The 19,973-nt window shown below is 63.2% G+C and overlaps 8 protein-coding genes across 8 annotated transcripts; 5 read left to right on the forward strand and 3 right to left on the reverse strand.

Annotated features, from left to right (window-relative positions):
- Positions 1-420: 420 nt before the first annotated feature.
- On the forward strand, positions 421-1,256 carry JCM10292_000649 (uncharacterized protein; the record flags this gene model as incomplete). The annotated part of the gene is made up of 5 exons (XM_076650853.1): positions 421-592; positions 652-711; positions 767-858; positions 921-1,016; positions 1,080-1,256. 5 exons carry the CDS (start codon positions 421-423, stop codon positions 1,254-1,256), a joined length of 597 nt encoding a protein of 198 aa, XP_076503534.1.
- Positions 1,257-1,638: 382 nt separating this feature from the next.
- Positions 1,639-4,722, forward strand: JCM10292_000650 (uncharacterized protein; the record flags this gene model as incomplete). Its single annotated transcript, XM_076650854.1, has 7 exons — positions 1,639-1,896; positions 1,955-2,041; positions 2,239-3,527; positions 3,585-3,843; positions 4,253-4,390; positions 4,495-4,545; positions 4,609-4,722. 7 exons carry the CDS (start codon positions 1,639-1,641, stop codon positions 4,720-4,722), a joined length of 2,196 nt encoding a protein of 731 aa, XP_076503535.1.
- Positions 4,723-5,775: 1,053 nt separating this feature from the next.
- On the reverse strand, positions 5,776-7,533 carry JCM10292_000651 (uncharacterized protein; the record flags this gene model as incomplete). Its single annotated transcript, XM_076650855.1, has 5 exons — positions 5,776-5,809; positions 5,881-6,116; positions 6,181-6,410; positions 6,493-6,633; positions 6,693-7,533. 5 exons carry the CDS (start codon positions 7,531-7,533, stop codon positions 5,776-5,778), a joined length of 1,482 nt encoding a protein of 493 aa, XP_076503536.1.
- A 332-nt stretch (positions 7,534-7,865) lies between these two features.
- MNP1 (mitochondrial 54S ribosomal protein bL12m MNP1) lies at positions 7,866-8,695 on the forward strand (the record flags this gene model as incomplete). The annotated part of the gene is made up of 4 exons (XM_076650856.1): positions 7,866-7,868; positions 7,935-7,987; positions 8,074-8,257; positions 8,369-8,695. The coding sequence occupies 4 exons, from the start codon at positions 7,866-7,868 to the stop codon at positions 8,693-8,695; spliced, it is 567 nt and encodes a 188-aa protein (XP_076503537.1).
- A 494-nt stretch (positions 8,696-9,189) lies between these two features.
- On the reverse strand, positions 9,190-11,524 carry JCM10292_000653 (uncharacterized protein; the record flags this gene model as incomplete). Its single annotated transcript, XM_076650857.1, has 3 exons — positions 9,190-10,370; positions 10,428-10,700; positions 10,762-11,524. The coding sequence occupies 3 exons, from the start codon at positions 11,522-11,524 to the stop codon at positions 9,190-9,192; spliced, it is 2,217 nt and encodes a 738-aa protein (XP_076503538.1).
- Positions 11,525-12,767: 1,243 nt separating this feature from the next.
- JCM10292_000654 (heat shock factor family protein) lies at positions 12,768-14,885 on the reverse strand (the record flags this gene model as incomplete). Its single annotated transcript, XM_076650858.1, has 6 exons — positions 12,768-14,199; positions 14,257-14,325; positions 14,390-14,404; positions 14,465-14,491; positions 14,568-14,690; positions 14,761-14,885. 6 exons carry the CDS (start codon positions 14,883-14,885, stop codon positions 12,768-12,770), a joined length of 1,791 nt encoding a protein of 596 aa, XP_076503539.1.
- A 2,038-nt stretch (positions 14,886-16,923) lies between these two features.
- On the forward strand, positions 16,924-18,141 carry SSU72 (RNA polymerase II subunit A C-terminal domain phosphatase; the record flags this gene model as incomplete). Its single annotated transcript, XM_076650859.1, has 5 exons — positions 16,924-17,354; positions 17,438-17,581; positions 17,640-17,779; positions 17,862-17,980; positions 18,040-18,141. The coding sequence occupies 5 exons, from the start codon at positions 16,924-16,926 to the stop codon at positions 18,139-18,141; spliced, it is 936 nt and encodes a 311-aa protein (XP_076503540.1).
- A 246-nt stretch (positions 18,142-18,387) lies between these two features.
- On the forward strand, positions 18,388-19,836 carry JCM10292_000656 (uncharacterized protein; the record flags this gene model as incomplete). The annotated part of the gene is made up of 5 exons (XM_076650860.1): positions 18,388-18,481; positions 18,547-18,986; positions 19,051-19,164; positions 19,220-19,492; positions 19,552-19,836. The coding sequence occupies 5 exons, from the start codon at positions 18,388-18,390 to the stop codon at positions 19,834-19,836; spliced, it is 1,206 nt and encodes a 401-aa protein (XP_076503541.1).
- Between the last annotated feature and the right edge of the window lie 137 nt (positions 19,837-19,973).

The raw sequence follows: 19,973 nt of genomic DNA on the forward strand, positions 1-19,973 counted from the left end.
GATCAAAGCCGAGGCAAACAAGCAGCCGGACGTCGGGCGCACTATTCGGACACTCCACGCGGGCGCAGAAGCCCTGGGAGCACAGCACAGCAACGAGAAACGATCAGCAGGTGCAACAATGATGACTACGCAAAATTACTTGTCTGCATTTGACATTGGCCCGTGCGCCTTCGCTTCTGCTCCAGCCCGCCAACGGACGCGTCCAGACGTGTTTTAACTGCAATGCAAGGCATTCATACCCTGCTCAGGCCTTCTGGCAGAGATCAGGGGACACAGACCCTCTGACGCTGCCTGACGCCCCGCCGCGCGCATGCGGGGACGCCTCGTCTGCTGCTTCTTCTCCTTCTTCTCCTTCTCCTCCTTCCTCACCCTCGACTGTCCCCTTCCCACCTTGCCCGTACCCGCGCAGAACTCTCCGCAATGCCCAAAGGGAAGCCCCGCAGTGGTTGCCGCGCCGAGTTGTACACAATGCCTCCGGGCGTCGGCATCGGCGTCGCGAGGCTCATGTCTGAGGGTTACAAGCAGGGCAAAAGCATGAAGACTCGCCTGGAGGAGATGTATCCAACGCTTGTCATGAACCCGCCGCCCAACTGTGAGTACTCAAAGTCGCGTCTTGGGGGATCGCGCTGATGGCCGCTTGCTCGCTTGCAGACGGAAGACAGCGCCTCGCCAACGTCGTCTGCCGCGACAAAAACCTCATCCCGACAAAGCGTGCGTCGATTCTTTGGGGCCTTCCCTCGTGCTGTGACTGACCCTCGCTCTACAGTGATGGAGAAGAAGAACGCGGTCGTCGCCGACGCCAACCGGAAGCGTCTTGACGACGCCAACACCGCCGCCGCCAAGGACGGCTGGGAGCGCGTGCGTTGGCGCGTGTATCCTGCGCGCTTGTACACCTCGGCTGACGCTCGGTTTCCGCGCAGTTCAAGACGGCAAAGCTCGCCAAGTTCAAGGCCGACCCCAAGTACGACAGCGTGCCGCAGCACGAGAAGGTGCGCCTCGCCGGCAACAACCGGCTCGTGCGTCTCCTCTCCTTGCTTCCTTCCTTGCGACGCAGGCTGACAAGGGATTGGAGCGCGCAGGAGAGCCCCCCCAACCCCAAGGCGAGCCGCATCACCGCCAAGGAGCTCGACAAGAAGCGCAAATGGTCCAAGATGTCGAAGGCCAAGTACGACGCAGGGAAGCGCGCGGTCAAGCAGGCCAAGAAGGCCAAGAAGAGCAAGGAGCACGCCGTCAAGGACGACGTGGATGCTTTCTGAGGTCTTCATCGTCCCCATCCTTGCCCTCGTTGGGCTTGTCCTGCCCGTTCCGCTTGCTGTTACCGATGTGCGCAGTAGTACCTCTGTTCTTGTCGTGCCCGAACCTGCTTTGCCTGCCGCGAGTCTTCCCTCTCCTGCAGTCTCTTTGTCCGTGTTTTGCCTGAAATCCCGTCTCGCGTCTCTCCGTCTGCAAACAACCTCTGTGAGCGTGACTGGAAAGCACAGAAGCCCAGGAGAGTGTATTATTGCCAACTGAACTTTGCGACTCCCCTTGAGCTGAACGCTCTTGTCGCTCACCCTCTGCCGCTCTCTTCCGTCGCTTTCTGCCGCTCTTGCTCCCGTTCGCTCTCTCCTGCTGCCGCTTCTCCTTGCTCTCACCAGCATGCCTTGCACACTATCCACCGCCGTCCGCAACGCCTGGCCTGCGGACAGCGCACCGCTCGAGAGCGACGACGACGACTCGGAGGACGAGGACGCCCACTTCAACGTCAGGGGCAACTTTGTGCGGGGGCCGGACAAGATGATGCGGGTACAGAGAGAGAGGTACATCAATATTGAGGGCTCAGGAGAAGAGGAGGGAGACGCCGAGGTAGATGACGAGGACGCTCAGGACGAGCAGGCGACATGCTCGCATGAGCAGGTGCGCTCACTGCAGCTTGCAACTGGTTGCCGGATGACTTACAAGCTCTCACCCTCAGCTTCCCAAGCTTGACAACTTTTTGCCGGCGCCAAGCGGGGACCCCGCCGCGACCGGCGCCACGGTCTCCCTCGCGCACACAAATTCCGTTTGCGTTTTGTCAGGCTCCATCACCAAAACTGCAGCTTGGTCCAGCCAGCAATCCCCTCGACTCACGCCTCTGCACCGGCTCCCCTCCCGCCGCCTCCACCCACAGTCCTCGCCTCGTCCTGAACATCCGCGCCATCTGCGTGCCCGCCCATCCTCCAGGGTCCACTTCAGTCCCTTGTACAACCTGCATTGAAGCGCGACAAGTTGGCGCGCCCCGCCAAACGCGCAAGAACAAACCGCGACCCTAAAGGGAAAGGGCGTGCAGCGGACGACGACGGCAAGGGCGACGGCGATGACAATGGCAATGACAATCGCGACAAGGAGGGCGGCTCCATTGGGGCAGGCAGCGACAAGCCCTGCCCCGAAGAGCCGGATGTGCGCCTCGCCGTGCTCGAAGACGACGCGATTGACCAGCTCGCCGACCGCGCTGGCGGCCGCACGGCGCACATGCGTACGCGGTTGGGCGGATTGACCCATGCGTCTCCCATTCACGTCAGCACGAGCCTTTTGGCCTCGTCCACCGCCGCGACCATGCGCGTCGTTGGCCGCCTCCGCGGCAGCACCATCCAAAATGTCAGCCTGCACGCGGCTACGAGCGCCATTGCCAAGGATGTTGTCTCACGCCTGCCAAACAGAACGGAGGTTCTTGTCAACGTTGTCTCGACCGCCGCCGACGCTGTCGATCTCCCTGTCGGACACATCGGCAGCAACCGCGGCCAATGGGAGCTCTTTGGCAGCGGCACTGGCGGCGTCATCACTGTCTGGACGCGCCTGGTGCCGCGCCTGGGCTCCTGCTCATTCCGCGCCGAGACAACCGTGGCGTTTGACGGGATGGTGATCGACGTTGCCTCAGTTTGCAGGGCGTTCGAGGGTACAGGCACCAAGCTCGGCTTCACGCGTAAAATCACGCCGCCTGCCGTTGCCGTCAAGCGCACCAGCAGGGCGCGCCGCACGCTCAGCCCCCAGCAGCAGCGCGCACTCGACGAATCGATCACAGAGCGCGACTCGGCAGCCTCGCCCTATGCCGTCAAGCATGCGCCGGTCCTCACCGCCCTCAAGGAGGCACAAACACTGCTTGATGCCGACACAACGGCCCAGCAAGTGCGCGTTGCCAAGGAGGGCGTCATCAGCACGGTCGTCGTCAATCGCGTCAGGCCCTGGAAGCCCACCGACGCGTTTGGCAAGACTGTGTACTGGAGGCAGGCATTGGCAAACAGGTGGGCTGTGGCAGACGCGGCACCAGACACGCTCGTCATGTCCGAGGCTGCGTACGACGGCGCGGGCAGAGTCCTGCACGCGACGGGCGTATTCAGCACGGAGGCAGACGTGCAAGCGGCGGTTTTGTGGCTGACGGGAGGGCGCATGGCGGCCAACGAGATTGGCGAGATGGACGTTCCTCTTCCAAAGGGCGCCCTCTCGAGCGCTCGCACGCTCCTCCACCGCACCGAGCCCGCCCAGCAGATTATGATGGCGCAGAGCGTTGCGTGAGTTGCATGCAGAATAAGTCTACAGAGTTAAAGCTACTAACACTTGTGCAACAGCTTGCGCAACGGCTTCAAGGGCAACACAATGTCTGGCGTCACCTTCCTCTCCTCCTCTGAGACAAAAGCATCCAACATCTGCCTTGTTCAAGTCCCAATCCTCAGCTGGAGGGCGTATGGCTACCACCTCTTGGTTGGCGCGGTCCTCACTCTCACCTGCTTCGGCGGAAGCTACGCCTACTCCCGCGGCGCACTTGTGCACCGTCCAACGCTGACCGAGCACGATGATTGTCCAAGCCGCTCCAAGACGGGCTCTGTGGTGCGTAGGTACCTTGTGCAGCAGGCTCAATGAGTAGCTTACCGACTTTCTTCTGCTTTGCACAACTGCAGCTGTCGCGAGTCGTCCAGTGCGCAACTTTGGCTGCCGGCCACACAGTGCGCTTGACTGCTGGATACCTTGGCAATGTACTGACAACTTACGCACACTCACAGATCAGTGTGCATACCAGACGCGCGCAATGGACAGCTCGTTCGAGCTGACGCTGCCTCAAATCGTCGCGCCAAGTCCTGCCCTCAAGGCGGTCTTGCGCTGTCTTCAATGGTTGTGCAGCGGCCCATTGGCAAATGCCATTGTCACAAAGATGCTCAAGGAGACTCCCTCAACTCTCTAGCTGCACATCACCCCGGACAGGCAGGTCCTCAGCTCACAAGGTCAAGCAACGATCCAGCTCTCGAGCTTCTTCCCGGCGGCAAAGTCGGCGCCAGAGTGCATCAAACTGTGGGGACTGCTCATGCTCAAGTACATGTTGAGCAGGTGGGAGCTCAGCCCATGGACAAAGCAGGAGATCGAGCGCTGCCTTGTTGAGGTGCGCATGGTGGCCTGCAGCACAAAACGGGTAGAAACTGGCGCCCATTGCAATCAGATGAGGTGCTTGAGGCCGACTGCTTGCGTGGCACCTTGTACAAGCAGATCAAGCGGTATCTTGGCGACAAGCGCCAAGCCGGCACCAAGCACTTTCATGTGAGTATCGAGCCACTGTCACTTGGGCTGCGTGCTCACAACATTGACATTGATGTGACACAGCTCCTTGTCTTATCCCGCTCAATCACAGTAGACACGTCCGCGCCCGGCGTCAACGCAAAGGACACCTTCACCAAGAAATGGGATGGTGGCAAGGCTGCCCATGATGGGCATTGACACTGTCTTTGCAAGCTTCCAAGACGCAGTGGTGGCCGTAAGGTTGCAGCATCCAACTTTTACAAGGTCACTGGCACGGTCCGCCGCAAGGCATTCTCCTGTGCAGGCCCGCTTGACGTCACAGTGGCACTGACTGCGAGCTTCCTCTTGGTGAGGGAATTTGGCTGAGGCAATCAGTGGATGCGCCGCGGCGCCTTGTCTGAGGTGTATTGGAGGAAGGTGTCTTACTGTAGTGAATTGACAGCCTCTGTTATGTCTTGCACCTCTTGAAAATACCATGTGCGCATATGGCGTAGCAGTGATGTGCACCAATTTGGTCACTGCAATTGTTTGATACGCTGCTTGCTTTGTAGTGTATTGCCTTTGAGCATGCAGGCGTCAATGACCTGAAAAGACTCACGGTCAGCATCGATTGTGGTGATGCATGGGGAACTGAACAGGGTGCTCCAAGTATGGGCAACAACTGGCAAAGAGCATGGCAAACTGGCCTTAGGGAATAGGCCATGGGGCGTACCAAGCGGGAAGACCATTGCTCGATGTCTCCGCGTCCGTGAGACCGGAACCCTCTCTACAGCCAGCAAACCACGCAACATGCAGAAGAGCACATGAGTCAGCAGAGATAGCCTGCAAGTTGGTCAGAGAGGCACGGACAGATTCTCAGAGAGGACATCTGGCTTGCGCCCCCGCCTGTGAGGGCCGAGGGGGTCGGTCCGCACGGAGGCTGACGGGCGTATAGCTTGCAGCGGGCGACGGGCAGTCGGACGGTGCAACCACAAGGTTTCAGAAAGCTCTAGCAGAGCGATCTATACGAGGGCTAGTTGAGAGGGAGTAAGCCGGAGGAAAAGAAGGGGAGGGGCGCGACTACGGAGGAGGCGCGCCTCGCTTGGAAGGCGCCGGCGGCCGGGCCTTACACCGCCTCAGCACCCCAGCATAGAACGCTGCCATTGTAACAAAGCGGTGTCATCAAGTCAAGCAAGTCAAGCAAGCAAAACTGCAAGAGTCATTGTCGCAAGGAGAGAGAGCACCCGAGGAAGCAATGCATGTTGCAGGAAACTACCGGTCTACGCCATCTACTGCGCGCTTCAGCCTGCACGATCATCAGTCTAGTCAGTATTGCAGCAAAAAGAAGTGTCAGAAAGGCGATAGAGCAAGACGCACTCATACAGCATCACGTCGGCCCAGATCCAGCTGCCCGGCACAGCCTTTGGGTGCAGCAAGTCGCGGAAGTGGTGCTCCTGCCCGAGCATGATGCGGCCGGACTCGTCGAGTCGCAGCCGGTGCGCGAGACCGAGGTCCTCGTCGGCCTCTTCAACGTTGCTACCGAGTGAAGATGGCGAGGACGAGCGCAGGTCGGAGACGATGTGCCGGGCGAGCGAGTCGAGGGCGAAAACGCGCTGCGCGGGTCGTATCGAGTTAGTGAAATGGACCCGTCATCACAACCGTGCAAGCACAGCGTACCGGGAAAGGCGCATAGTTGTGCCGCGGCGGGTGGTGCAGCGTGCGCCACAGCAGCGCCGGCCCATTCCTCGCCTTGCCCTCCTTGCCGCGGAACGTCCTTGCCGCATGCCGGATGGCCTCGCGCGCATCGCGCTCCCACTGCTTCTCGCGCTCGGGCGAGAGGTTGGTGTACGGGATCGGCGAATCTTCGGGGTAGGGGCGCGAGGGGAATCCGGCGGCGACAAAGTCCTCTGCGCGCAGTATCGCGAGCAGCGTATCGTTAGCACAACCCTAGCGCGGCTCGGTATGCAGCATCAGATGCTGTAGACGCACCCTCGGTGTACTTGCGAAGGTCCCAGTAGCCCGAGTTGAGGACCACGAGGTCCGGTTGCGTGATCTGCGGTCGGTCCAGATGATTCGCAAGACCTTGCAGCAGCGGCACGGTAATCTCGTCCATGCGCTCCGTCCATCGCGCTGTGACGCGAGGAGTTTAGCCCGCGCACGGAAAGCACTTTGGGTTGGGGCAGGCGCACCTGGCGGATGGTACCACCGCTCCATCTCGAAGAACTCCTCTGCACCTGCCAGCCCCCACGTAAAGATGCTGACAAGCGTCGTCCCGTACTCCTCGATGTCGCACACCCACGGGTTCGTCAACTCCCACCCCTCCTTGGGCCGGTCCCGCCACTTCTGTTCCATCTCGCGACGCTTCGAGTCGCCCTTGGGCTCGATCCACATAGGTGGCGAGGCCGGGTGGTGCGGGTCGATGTTGGTGAGCTTGCCGCCGACAAAGCTGCAAAAGTCCTTGAGGTGGTACCGGTCGATCGAGTCGCCATGCAGGACAATCGTGCGATTCCGGAACCAGGGGAGGAAGGCGCGGTTGTGCTTGCTCCCAGAGAGGGCCGCGGGAGGAATGAGCGGCGCCGTGTCGCCCGGTGGGCGGTAGAGCGCAGTCATGAGGTTGGACGGCTCGCACTCGCGGTCGTACGGCGTCCACACCGTATCGCGAGGGTCGTCCAGATCGACCGTGAGCCGCCCGTTCGCCTCGAACGGGTTGCACGCCTCTTTCTGCTCGTGCTCTGTCGGCGGTCGGGGTGTTGTCCGCCAGGATGCGGTGAGCCGGTCGAGCGAGTCGTGCCAGCCGTCGCCTGTTCGGCTCTGGCTCGACGCCGGCAGCGCGCTCTCAGCTCCTGGCCTCTGCACGAGGATGTAGACGACGAGGCAAGCGGCGAATGCCGAGACGAGGACGACTGGTCGCCGGATTGCAGCCTGGGTGCGAGTCTGCCAAGCGAGTTTCGACGGCGAGCGTCGATGTGTTGCTGGCGCTTGCCCATCGAGCTTGCTGTACGACGGGAGCGCGGGCGACTGCGAAGGCATGCGGGAGCGCATCCGTGGTCGAGAGAGGCTGGCGGGACGGAAGTGGGGAGGAGAGCGAGGCGGGGCACAAGCGAGTGAAGCGAGGTGAAACGAGCGGGCTGCAGCTGTTCTCGGCCAGCGAGACAGAGAAGCAAGACGGGCAAGCACACAGCGTGCCGCGAATGCCTCGTACGAGCGAGCGCAAGGCGAGCAGAAAGTGGCTGTACAGCCTTGGGAGAGCTTGAGGGGAGGCGGGACAAAGGCGCGCGCGAGTCGGACTTGTCGCCTGGCGAATCGTACAGAGCGAGCTGGCCCGCCTTCACCGCCCCGACCGCACGCTCTCGGCTCACAAGATGGTGCGTGCACTCGCTAGACTCGCACCGAGAAGCCCAACACAGTCTGACCCTTGCACCTGCGCGCAGTCTCGTGTCTCGCCCGTCGCACAAAGCTTCCTCCGCCTCGCCCGCCCGTCTCCGTGCGTCTGCTTCTCTCGAAGCTGCCTTGACGCGCTAGAAAGTCCTTACAGACCTCACGCTGACCACCCATCACACGCGCGCGCAGCCGGGTCGCGTCGTTCCGCTCGCTCTCCTCGACCTCGCACCTCCGCGCGGAGCCGACGCCCGAGGCATCCACCTCGACCCCGCCCCCGCCGCCTGCCAACCTCAGCCCCAAGCTGAGCGCCATCGTCGACCAGATCAGCGGTCTCACCCTCCTCGAGGCCGCCGACCTCGTCGATGCTCTCAAGGTGCGTCTCTGCCGTGCGCAGCTGTCCTGCGCTGCATAGCAGCAAGCCGCGTGTGCTGTGCTGTCCTGTGCCGCAGCTCAGTGGCTGACGGACTCCGTGCCTCCTGCGCAGTCGCGTCTCAACATCGTCGACATTGCCCTTCCTGCTGCCGCTCCCGCCGCCGCTGCGCCCGCCGCGGGTGCCGCCGCGGCCGAGCCCGAGCCCGAGAAGCCCAAGGAGAAGACCGTCTTCAACGTCAACCTGACAAAGATCGACGCGGCGCAGAAGGCCAAGGCGATCCGCGAGGTCAAGGCCATCATGCCCGGGATGAACCTCGTAGAGGCAAAGAAGTTCGTCGAGTCGCTCCCCAAGACGCTCAAGGAGGGCGCGACCAAGGAGGAGGCCGAGAAGCTCCAGGCCCTCTTCAAGGGCATCGGCGCCGAGGTTGCGCTCGACTAGACTAGACGACGCCCCTCTGTTCCCCTGTCGCTCCTTTCCCCTTTTGCAACGTTGTATCCTATTGCACTCCTCCTTGCCCAAGGCAGCTTGTCGTTGAGAGACTCTCACGCGCCGCAAGAGACGTAGATCATACAGGTTGCGCTTCATTAGCAAAGCGACGACGACGACTAAGGGGAGGATGCGCTAGGTGACGGAAGGGGTGCTTGAGAACGAAGGGGATGACCAGCATCAACAGGGAAAGGACAGAACGAGATGCGAGAGACCGGAATGACGGCGCAATACAGGACGCAGGGCGGCGCGATGCGCACCCATAAAGGGGGAGGCGAGAGCCGGGGCGCGAAAACGGGTGATAGAGACAACGAGACAGAGGGAGCCTGAAACAAAGAAAGTGCGAAGGGACGCCATGCTGCGAAAGTGAGAAAGAAGGAGCAAAAGATAGAGGGGAGAGGAAGGGAGGGGTTGGGAGGAGATTCGAGGCGAATCGTGCGGACGCCTCAGCACCCGCACCACCCCTTCTTCTCGACGTCGACATGGTCGTCCTCGCGCAGGACGATCGAGTCCCTGCTCCTCAAGGTCCGCCTCCGCTCGATCTCCTCGCGGCGCTCGATGAGCCCCTCGGCAATGCGCCAAAACACCTCCTCGATGCCCCACCCGTCCTTGGCGCTCACCTCGACGACCTCGACCGCGCAGGCCTCGACGATCGCGCGCACGCGCGCCTGCTCGGCCTCGTCCCGCGCGCGCAGCGTCGCGGCGTACGCCTCCCATTCCCGCCGCAGGCGCTCGTCGGCCGACTGGCGCCGCGCGCGGGCACGCGCGTCAGAAGACGACGTCACGTTCGAGACGCCGCGGTGCGTGAAGGCGGCGACTTGTGCGCCGGCGAATGAGAGCGAGTGCGAGAGGCTGAGGAGGTTGAACGACGCGCTGTGCGGCAGCGAGGGTGCAGCGCTCGTGCTGCTGCCCGAGGGAGACGTCCCGGCTGCGGTCGGGCTCGAGCCGCTGGACGAGCTCGTTGCGCCGGCCGAGGAGGACCGCACCATGCTCAGGCTTTCGAGCGCGGTCGTGCCGGTGGACGCGCTCGACAGCCCTGCGAGGTTCAGTCCTGCGAGGGTGTAGGCGCTGAGGTCCGGCATCGTCGCTGACGAGACGAGTCCACTTGTCGGGCGGGAGGCGGGAGCGGATTGTGGCGGAGGTGGGTGCGAGGAAGACGGGAGGGTGGGCTGGAGTGGCGAGGGTGTACTGTAGCCGAGCATGGTCGACATGCCCCGAGCACGCGGCGCGACGCCACCCGAGACGGACGCGGACTGAGAGTGAGAGTGGTGAGAGCGAGGGCTCGGACGCGTAGAGGTAGTATCCGTGGGAGCAGGTGGTTCGGTGGTCGTGATGGTTGGGATCGACGCGGCGAAAAGCGGGGTGGAGTAGGTGCGCGAGCGAGTCAGAGAGGCTTTGGAGGCAGCAGCAGAGCCAGGCAATGCGTTGCGAGGGTGCATAGGAGGCGGTGCCGGAGGTTCAGGCGCGGGCGGATCGTCATCCGAAGGCGGGTTGTCGAGCTCGTGCAGCCAGAGCGCGATGTTGCGCTGAGCGTCGGCGAGCGGGATGGTCGGACAGGACGAAGCCAAGTCGGCCTTGGTGCCGACGACGAGAATGATGAGCTCGTCGGACATGTTCTTGCGGAGCTCTGCAGATTGGTCGTGGTTAGCCTCGCTTCCAATGGAGAAGAGTCAAGGCCACGCACCCTCGATCCAAAACTTGATGTCCTGCAAGCTCGATTCGTCCGTCACATCGTACACGAGGACGGCGGCCTGCGCGCCTCGGTAGTACAGCGGCATGAGCGCGCGAAAGCGCTCCTGGCCCGCGGCGTCCCACAGCTGGAAATGCACACGCGTGTCGTCGACGGTGAGCTTCTTGGTGAGAAAGCTTGCGCCGATGGTGGAAGACCGGCCATGGCTGAAGTGGCCCGTCGTCGAGCGGTTGATGAGCGAAGTCTTGCCGACGCCCTGACTGCCGACTGTACGGTTGAGAGCCGTCAGTCAGGGGATGAAATCGGGAAGCAAACGCCTGGAACGCACGGATGACGACCTTGGCCTCGAGGTACTCAGTTGCAGATTCGGCCGCCCGCCCTGCTCGCCCTCCCGGTCCGGGCACTCGCAGCGAGTTCGGCCCTCGTGCCGAGACCACGGTTTTGGTCGGTCGCGATCTTCGCAGCGGTGGCGCTGCGCTAGCCGACGAGCCAGTCGTCGGCGTGCGGTCGAGCTTGACGGAGGACGGGACCTTGCCCTCTTCGAGGCTCGGAAACGGGAGGACGCTGCTCGTGCTCTGCGACAGACGGGGCCGCGCGGGGAGGAAGGCCTGCTGCGTTGTCGAGAAGGACAGCGTGCGCGAGCGCTGCGGCATGCCTTTGCGTGCGGGAGTGCTTGCCGCGCTCGAGCTGCCTGCGGGCTGGTCGAGGACAAAGGACGCCGGCGCCGGAGTGACAGAGTGCGACGCGCGGTGCGTCCTGCGCCGCATGGAGGGTGACGAAGATACTGCACCGGAGCGGTTCGAGCTCGACTCGGGCGCGACAGAAGTGGTGGGGAGACGGCTCATCGAGTGCGACGAGCGATGTCCGGCCGTCCTGCCGACTCTGGTGGGATGCTGCGCGGCGGATGGGGTCGCTCGAGGGTGGGGGATGGCCGTCTTGGCCGCGTCGAACGAGGTGTACGTGACGGTAGGTGCGGGTGCCTTTGTAGAGGACGAGGAGAGGGTCGTGTTGGAAGACGACGCGGACGAGAGGGACCCTGGAGATTCAGGAAAGGGTGGCGAGGGCGGCGGGGTGACGAGGACGGCAGCCATATGACCTCACGGAGCCCTGCGAGTCTCCGGAAAGACGGAGATCTGCGTGCGTTCGAGAAAAGGAGAGGGGCGAAGGTGCAAGTGGGGGAGCTTGGACGGGCACACGGCCACAAGCAGCTGTATGCGCGACTTACGAGCGTCAGTGTACTCATGTGCACGCTACTCAAGCGAGCAGACAACGCACGGGAGCCGTTCGCGGCGAGGAATGGAGCTAGTCGGCGTTGCCGAGGGTCGAGAAGGCGAAGCGGCGCGTGCGGGCCCAGAGGCGCGGCAGAGTCAAGGAGCGAGGCGAAGCGAGAGTGACGGCGTGCAGGCCCGCCGTGGCCAGCGCTGACCGGGCGCACGAGCTGCCCGTGCTCGCGCAGAAGACGCGGCGAGGCGGGGACGGCGCGGAGGCGGTGAAGGCGCGCCGCCGGACAAGCGCGACGGTGAGAGCGCGTCGGGCGCGTCGACTGAAGCCCGCGAGCACGACGAGAACAGCCAGCACGAGCACCGCTAGCACGCACAGGGAAGGAGCCGCCGCTGCACCGCACCGCTCGGGCCAGCAGACCCCGTCGTCAGCCGAGTTCCTCTCAATCAACATGCGCCGAGGCCGAGCGAAGCCTCCATTTCCGCCTGCTCTGCTTGCCCTTCTAGGTTTCGAGTCCTCGTCTCAAGAGCCTCGCACTCCTGTCTGGCACGCCAGTGCGCCGCCGTCCCCTTGCAGGAGGGTCACTCGCGTCTCCTCATCACCGGGCCCCGCTATCGACTGCCCGCACGTGACGATAGACTCCCTACTCCGCTGCTTGTGCAGTCACGAGAAGGGCGCACAAGACCTGCATCAAGTTCAGCAACTCCTCGCACACAAGCAACGAGAGCACTGAAGTGCGCTCGCCTGTGTCGTCCCTTGTGCCCCGCTCGAGCTCACAAGAGGGTCTTGCTTGCGGCTTCTGCCACTGCTTTCTACGTGAGGCGGCGTGTCGAGAACAGAGAGGTGTCACCGCGACTTGCATCGAGCACGAAAGAACCATCTTCTCCTCTTCGTCGAGGCCTTCTCAAACGCGTCTCTGGCCCGCTTCGAGACGAGAACGGCAAAGCTATGATTCGGCAACACATACGGACGAGGGGCGTGTCGAGAGACGGTACAAACCTCGAGGGCACTGAGCAAGCAAGGGCGGGAATGAGCGAGCACGAAGAGAGGGACGGAGGGTGGGGGGAAGAAGCAAAGCACAACGAAAAGAGGGGAGGGTGCGGTGTTCTCGCATCAGTGTCTGTCGCCGTCTTGGCCACCACCGTCTGCGCCTCCAGCGCCGCCGACGGACCCGAAACCTGCCCAGCCGGCAAAGACGCCGTGCGCGCCCTGCGGCATCGCCGCTGTCGGCGCAGCCCACGCCGCGCCTCCGCCCGGTGCAACAGGTTTGACTCCTGTCGTGCCAGGCGCAGGCGACGCTCCCGCACTGCGGTCGTGCAGCGGCGGCGGGATGTACGGCAAGTCGGCGTATGACGCTTGTGACTGCTGCGATTGTGGCGGGGTAGCAGCGGAACCGTGTGAAGGCGACGACGCCGTGCCGCCCAGATGGACAGGTAGGCCCGGCGCACTCAGATGCGGGAAGCTCGGGCGGTGGTCGAGCGCGTGCTGCGCAACGGTCGAAGCGGACGAAGCAGACGGGGCGGGCGAGGACGAGAGGAAGTGGTGGTTCTGCGGCGTGGCGTGCGTGGGCGCATACGAATGCGTGGCACTGTCGTTGGGCGCCGCCGAATACAGAGCGGATGGTGCGAGCTTCGACGCCGGGCCGAGGTGCGGAGGAAGATGAGCTGGTGGCGGGTTGAACGGGTTGTGCGGCAGTTTTGACTGCTGCTGCTGCTGCTGCTGTTGCATTGGCGGAAGCGTCATGGAGAAGGCGGGGGAAGACGAGACGTAGGAAGACGAAGGATCGCTGGCGTATGGGTTCGTGGAATGGCTGGCGAACGAGGCGCGACGAGCCGGGTCGAATGACACGGCAAGCCCGGAGGGCACGCTCGACGTCGGCGGCACCGTACCGTTGTACCAATCGGCAGGGAGAGCGCCGCCTGACTGCTGAGCCGGCGGCTGATACGGAGCGGACGGGAAAGAATAGTCGGAGGCGTTCGCGGCGTGAAGGCCGAGAGGCGAGGGAAGCGGAGGAGGGTAGCCCGCAGCCGGATGCGGCTCCAGCTCCTTCGTGCCAGGCGAGACACCGCCGACCCGATAGTCGCTCAGGCTCGATCGCCGCGCGGGCGAGAAAAACGGGTTAGGCGCATAACCTGGGACCGTGTAGAGCGAGGAAGCGGAGGGTGCCGTGCTCCCGGTCGAACTCGCCGACGAGAAGCTGTAGCGACCGTTGTCGCCGGTTGTTGCTGCGCCAACCCAAGGCGGCGGGTGCCCGCGCCAGGCGGCGTACGTTTCGGGTGGGAGAGTCGGCGGCTGGTAGTGGCGCTGTGCTGACCCTCCCTGGCCGTACGGGAGCTGCTGCAGCGACGAGCCGTCCGAGTATGACGGCAAGGGCTGCTGGTAATCGGACTGCCCATCGCCATAGCCGGTCGGACTCGGTGCGTCGTCGTTCGAGGTGGTCGACGCGACGCTGCCGCGCCTCTTGTTCGCGGAGCGCACCCTCGCCTTGCGGATGATGCCGTCGAGCTGTGTGTTGTCACCACGGATGAAGAAGCCGGTAGGGTGACTGCGGGAACGGGACGAATCAGCCTCCACCCGCGCTTCTCAAGGCTTACTCACGCACCTGAAGACGATGAAACTGGCCGAAGTCGCCACACGCCGCTCCACAGACCTCCTGCGGTCGCTCAGACGCCTGCATGCGGGAGCAAAGTCAGACTCACGGGTCGAAGAGTGGCCATTCGGTCAGCTGCGCGCACTTGAAGTTGTAGTAGCTGCAGGGCGGCGAACGCGGTTCAGCAGGAGCAACGTGTGCCAAGTAGAGATAGACGCACCTGAGCTGGCGGATGAAGCTGCTCAAGCTGCCGTTCGCACGCGACCGTGATGCAATCAGCGAGGTTCGGCAATGTGGGGGGACGACGCCGCCGGCATACGCACGAGTTGAAGTCGAACTGGGGCGACAGGGCCGTGCGAGCCCTGCCGTCGTCGGTCGTGATCTCGAACGAGCCGCCGTCGGCGCACCAGTGGAGCGCGCTGGCGTCGTACGGCGACTCGAGCAGCCTGCGCGAGCGAGTGACCGCGAGTCAGCTCCTCACGGCGCGGGACGGCGTGCGGGACTACGCCGACGCACTGGTGGAGCTTCTCGATGAACTGAGACCGCTTGGGCTTGGGCGCAGGTGCTGGCGGCGCTGCTCCCACGGCTCCCGCGCCTGCAGGCGGTGTTGCTGAAGAAGCCAACTGCAGCGATGCGCTCATCGCCCAGACGCAGAGGCGCGCGAGTCGTCGCTCGACGAGGCGTACAACCCGTGCAGCGCGTGCGGTGTACCAACGAGGCCCGGTCAGGGAGAAAAGCAGCGCTCGATCAGGTGATCAGGAGATGGCGAGGGGAAAGAGGAGGCCGTCCAAAATACGGGGACGGCGGGGTGGCCGACTGCGGATCGCTCGTCGGGGTCAGTGCACCCTGCAGCGCAGCCCTACAGCTCCCGAAAGCACGCACCAGGCAGCGCAAAGCCTGCACACTACGTTCGAGGGGAGCGAAGGCAAGTATGCCTTTGCCGGACCGCTGTGAGTGCAGCTTCAAACCGTCTGCAAGCGGCGCCGGAAGTCCGGGGTCACGCTTCTGTCGCTAAGGTACACCAACGATTAAGTGCGCTGGGGACTGGCGCCGGGCAGAGCGTGGAGAGCGACTACGCCGAGGGACAACCTGCACCCCCGCTTGACCCGCGCAGACTTGCGCGTGAAGATCTGACGGGCTTCCGCCGACCACGCCGCCTGTTTCCCTGCAATTGCGGCGTGTCATCAACGCTTTCGAGAGCGAGACGACCGGCTCGACCCCTTCCTAGACGAGCTCTTTGAGCCCTCCTTTTCCCGGGGCCAGCCGTGCCTCTCCGACTGCGGACGGCGTGAGACGCACAGGGAGCGCACTTGCATGCCTGAAACGCACCCTTTTCTCGCCACGGGACGCTACCGGTACCGGGAATTATGTACCTACCGACGAAGAAATCGAGGTGCCCGTCGAGAGGGGACTGCCACAAGACTGCCACGTAGACGAAGGTGCGGGATGCCGTGTCTCGCCTCGACTTGACAGATCGTCTTTTCGACCACTCCTTACGGTACAACGAAGCCTAAAAGAGGTTTCAGCTTCCTTTGAGCGCGTTCGTACGCAGACGGTATTGCGGAACGCGAAAGACACTGCACCGCGGGAGGCGGAGACTGAGCCATGCAAGAGCCATGCAAGAGCCATGACTTTTTCATGACCAGCTCATGACGGACCAAGCGCGCATAAGTCTCAGGCGCAGGCAGACGGCGGTCTCAACGTGGTTATCGGAAGCCAGGCATGCTGCCCATGCAAACAGCGAAGGCCGTCAAGCAAGAGAACGGAGATTCCGCCCATTTCCAGGGACAGCAGAACCGGCTCGGTTGTCGGTACTTCTAAGTTATGTCGGCTTCGCACTCGAATACCAGCCCAGTGTGCCAGCTGTGCTTCCCGCCGCCTCAACCAGCAGTGTGCGCATGGCGAGTGGAGTTTGCTGCGTGGCCACGCGCATTGTTCACTGCTCAAGCCGGAAATCACTGTGCAAGCGTGTAGGGCCAGGTACTTCAACAGCGCAGGACATGCAGTATCTGCTGCAGTCTGCAGAGCAAGGCTCGAAACAGCGAAGCTCGCGTTGGCAAACTTGAAGCACGATGCGAATTTTGTTCTCGCTGCATCGGCAAGGGCCGCGACCGTTGTGGTTGTCGACAAGGCGATGGACAGACGCAAGACTGAGTAGAATGAGCCACTTCGTGGTGCCAGTGTCCGCGTGCGAAGGGCGCGAGAGCGTCAGCACTTGTGAGCAGAACGACGGGGCCAATGTCCCGTTGCCCTGCCCAGTCGCAGATCCCTGCGGCCGTCACAGCCCCCTCGCAGTTTCAGGCTCGTCTTTGAACATGCGACGACAGCAGAAGCCGAGAGCTCTGGCACAGAAGACGAGGCACAAGCTAAGCCCCAGATGCCGGGTGGGAGAAGCCGAGGTCGCACGAAGCCAGAGTGCACATGCTTGAAGAGCTCTAGACGAGTCGTGCAGCCCAATAGAGAGGTGGCAGCGAACGGTCGAGGGCAGAGAAACAGGTCGTCGCAGGTTGCACCGCGGCCTCCTCTCGTAAGCCGCGCAGTTCAAGCCGCACGAGCTATAGAAGCGCACGGCGAGCTCTACTAAGACCTGCACACTCGTCGCTGCCTCCCGCACTGCCGCTCGCCGCTGCGACCCGTCTTCATCAGTTCGAACGACATCACCCCGGCGGTGCTGCAACAATGTCGGCTGACCCGCGCCTGCGAGCTCGCGAGCAGTACGGACAGCGCACTGGATCGCCCTACAACGGAGCGCCAGGAGCGCCGAACGGAGTTGCGACCCCGCCTCATCCCTCTGGCTACTCGACCCCGCCCGCACCGGCGAGCTACAATGGCGCGCCAGGCGCGTACGGCCACGCGCCGGCGCCGCAGCAGGGCTACCCGTCGTACACGCAGGCGGGGCGTGGGCCTGCACCCGGTTCGGGCGCAGGTCTCGTAGGCGTCACTCCGCCGTCCAGCACGACGCCGATGGCAACGCCGCCGCCGCAAGCGATGAACGCTGCCGCGATCGCCAACGACATGGACAAGCAGGACGGCGGGAAGAAGAGGGTCACGTTCTGCGTCGTGTGCGCGAGCAACCAGAACCGCTCGATGGAGGGCCACAACGTCCTGTCGTGCGTCCAATCTTCGCATCCGGGCTTGCTCAGTACACACAGACTAACGCGACCTGCATCCCTTTCATCCCGTGGGCGCACAGAAAAGCGAACTTCCGCGTCATCTCGGCGGGGACGGGCTCTGCAGTGCGCCTGCCCGGACCTAGCATCGACCGCCCCAACATCTACGCGTTTGGCACGCCGTACGAACAGATGTACCAGGACCTGAAGCAGAAGGATGAGCGACTGTGCGTGCGACCCTCCTACCGCCACACAGCCGAAATCTGACCCGCCTTGCACCCCCAGGTACACGGCAAATGGCCTGTTGACCATGCTTGACCGTAACCGCAAGATCAAGGAGGCGCCCGAGCGATGGCAAGAGAGCACTAAGGTCGCCGACGTCGTCATCACGTGCGAGGAGCGATGCTACGATGCGGTGATTGACGGTGCGCTTTCGGTCGTTCTCTCACACCCGGCTGCACTACGCCTCGAGCAGCGCTGACTGCTTTTTTGTCCTTTTGTGGACAGACCTGCTCTCCAAGGGCGGCGAGATGAACCGACCGGTGCACGTCATCAACGTCGAGATCAAGGACAATCACGAGGAGGCACTGATTGCGGGAAAGGCCCTGCTCGAGCTCTGCGCGGCTGTGCGTCGCGCGATTCTCTCCCTGTGACACGACTATTCTGACCTAAGTCTCCTCTGCAGATCGAGGCATCGCGAGACCTCGACAGCGAAATCGACGACATTCTCGCACGGCAGCAGGAGAAGCACCCGCACCAGCTCTTGCACACCGTCATGTTCTACTAGCCTCTGTCTGTATTCTGCGCAAACTCGCACTCGCATGCAATCTATCCTCGCGCACTGGTGGCGAGAGCGACTCGGCTCGCCCGCTCGCTCCGCCTTGCTTATCTCCGCTTCGCTTCTCCCTCCGCCTCTCTCGCTCGCACCTCACTCGCATCTTTCGAGCGCGCACTTCTCATTCATCGCTCGTGGATCTACGCAGGCTCGAGCCCCTCCACGTCCGAGTTCCGCTCCGCCCCCGTCGCTTTCGTCATGGCCGTCCCGCATCACTCGCTCGAGCTGTACTCGCAGTGGTCGAGCTGGCTGGATGGCGACGATTTGGCGATCAAAGTGTACCACCTCGCACGTACGCTTGCTCCCTCGTCGGCGGGGATTGAACATTCGCGACCGATCCTGACTGGTCCTGATCAGTCGAGGCAGGCTGGGAGTGCGACTGGTGCTATTCCAGCCCGCCAGGGAACTCCCGCCAGGCCTTGAAGTTCTACTGCACCACCCCGTCGTGCCCTGTTCACATCGAGCTTTGCCCGCACCGCCGGTACTCCGACCTTCCGCCTACGATCCGCTCAATCAACCTCGCCCACTCGCATGCTCTCACCGCTCCATCTTCTGATGTGCAGGTCAACATGCGGGAAGAGCAGGAGCGTCGGAAGGACCAGGTTAAACGGAACGGCCTCGAGCGCCTCAAGTGGATCCACGATGCCGTCAGAAGCCGCGTGTGGCCCGCGTACTTGAGGAGAGCCGCGGATCTGCAGAACGTGGCGGCAGACATTGGGGCGGCCCTCGGCACTAACGCGTGGACGGCGCTCAAAGAGGAGGCACGCGTTTCGGGCATTTGGACTGAGGAGGACGAGGTGTGTCGCGCGATCCATTTGAGCACGTCAAGCAAGTGCAGTTGACCATCCTCATTGTCTGCAGCTCGGTAGCCCGCCATCGTCCGGGCACTACGGCCGCAGCGGCCCGAGAATCAAGGATGAGGCGAGGCGGAACGCTGCTGACAAGGGCGGTCAGGAGAAGGAAGAGCCCACGCAGGTACGCTTGAATCAAGGGAACGTAGACCTTGAGCTCAAGCCCATGGCGCACACAGAAGCACGCACCCGCACCGGCAAGCTCTCCCGAGGCCGCTTCTCCCGCGCTTCCGGCCGGCCCTCCCGTCGCTTCTCCTCCGGCCATCGGACCGCCTGTCGCAGCAAGCGGGCCAGTTCCTCCTCCAGCCGGTCCGTCGACTCGTCGCGTCAGCCCTATCCCCAAGAAAGATGAGGTCGATGTTCTTGACCTCACGGGTGAGGACGACGGCGAAGTGGACGTCAAGAGAGAGCAGACGGAGGAGCCCAAGGAGCATGAGCTCACGCCTGTCCAAGTTCGTCTCCTGCGCGTCTTCATACGTCCGTGCCGATTGACAGTCCGTCGCTCGCGCAGCCCAGGCCCGAGCTGCCTCTCAACCAGCTCGCCGGTTTCCTCTCGACCCTCTCGACTTCCTACGCGTTCGAGCGCTACGCCCGGCTCTTCGCGCTCCCGTCGATCCAACTCACGACGCCGGAGCAGGTTCTCGAGCTCGCGCGCGGTGCCGCACAGGGTGAGACCGAGGCGCTTGACGTGCTCATGCACGAGCTCGGGCTCGGCAGCGGCGAGATTGAGGGGATGCCGTCGGTGTGGAAGGCGGTGCTGCGCGCGGCGCTTCTCGCGAAGGTGCAGGGCGCATGACCGGCTCGCGAAAGGGGAAGGTAGGGAGAGGGCGCTGCTTGGCTTAGTCTGGTGAGAAGCATGTGTGCAAGGCTAGTCTCTCCTTCCTGCGCTCGCAAAGCCGATCATCTGGAATAAGGCAGAAACATTGCGATGGC

The sequence above is a fragment of the Rhodotorula paludigena genome, assembly GCF_050403205.1.
Source record: "Rhodotorula paludigena JCM10292 DNA, Rt_paludigena_JCM10292v1_ctg42, whole genome shotgun sequence".
Classification (NCBI taxonomy): domain Eukaryota; kingdom Fungi; phylum Basidiomycota; class Microbotryomycetes; order Sporidiobolales; family Sporidiobolaceae; genus Rhodotorula; species Rhodotorula paludigena.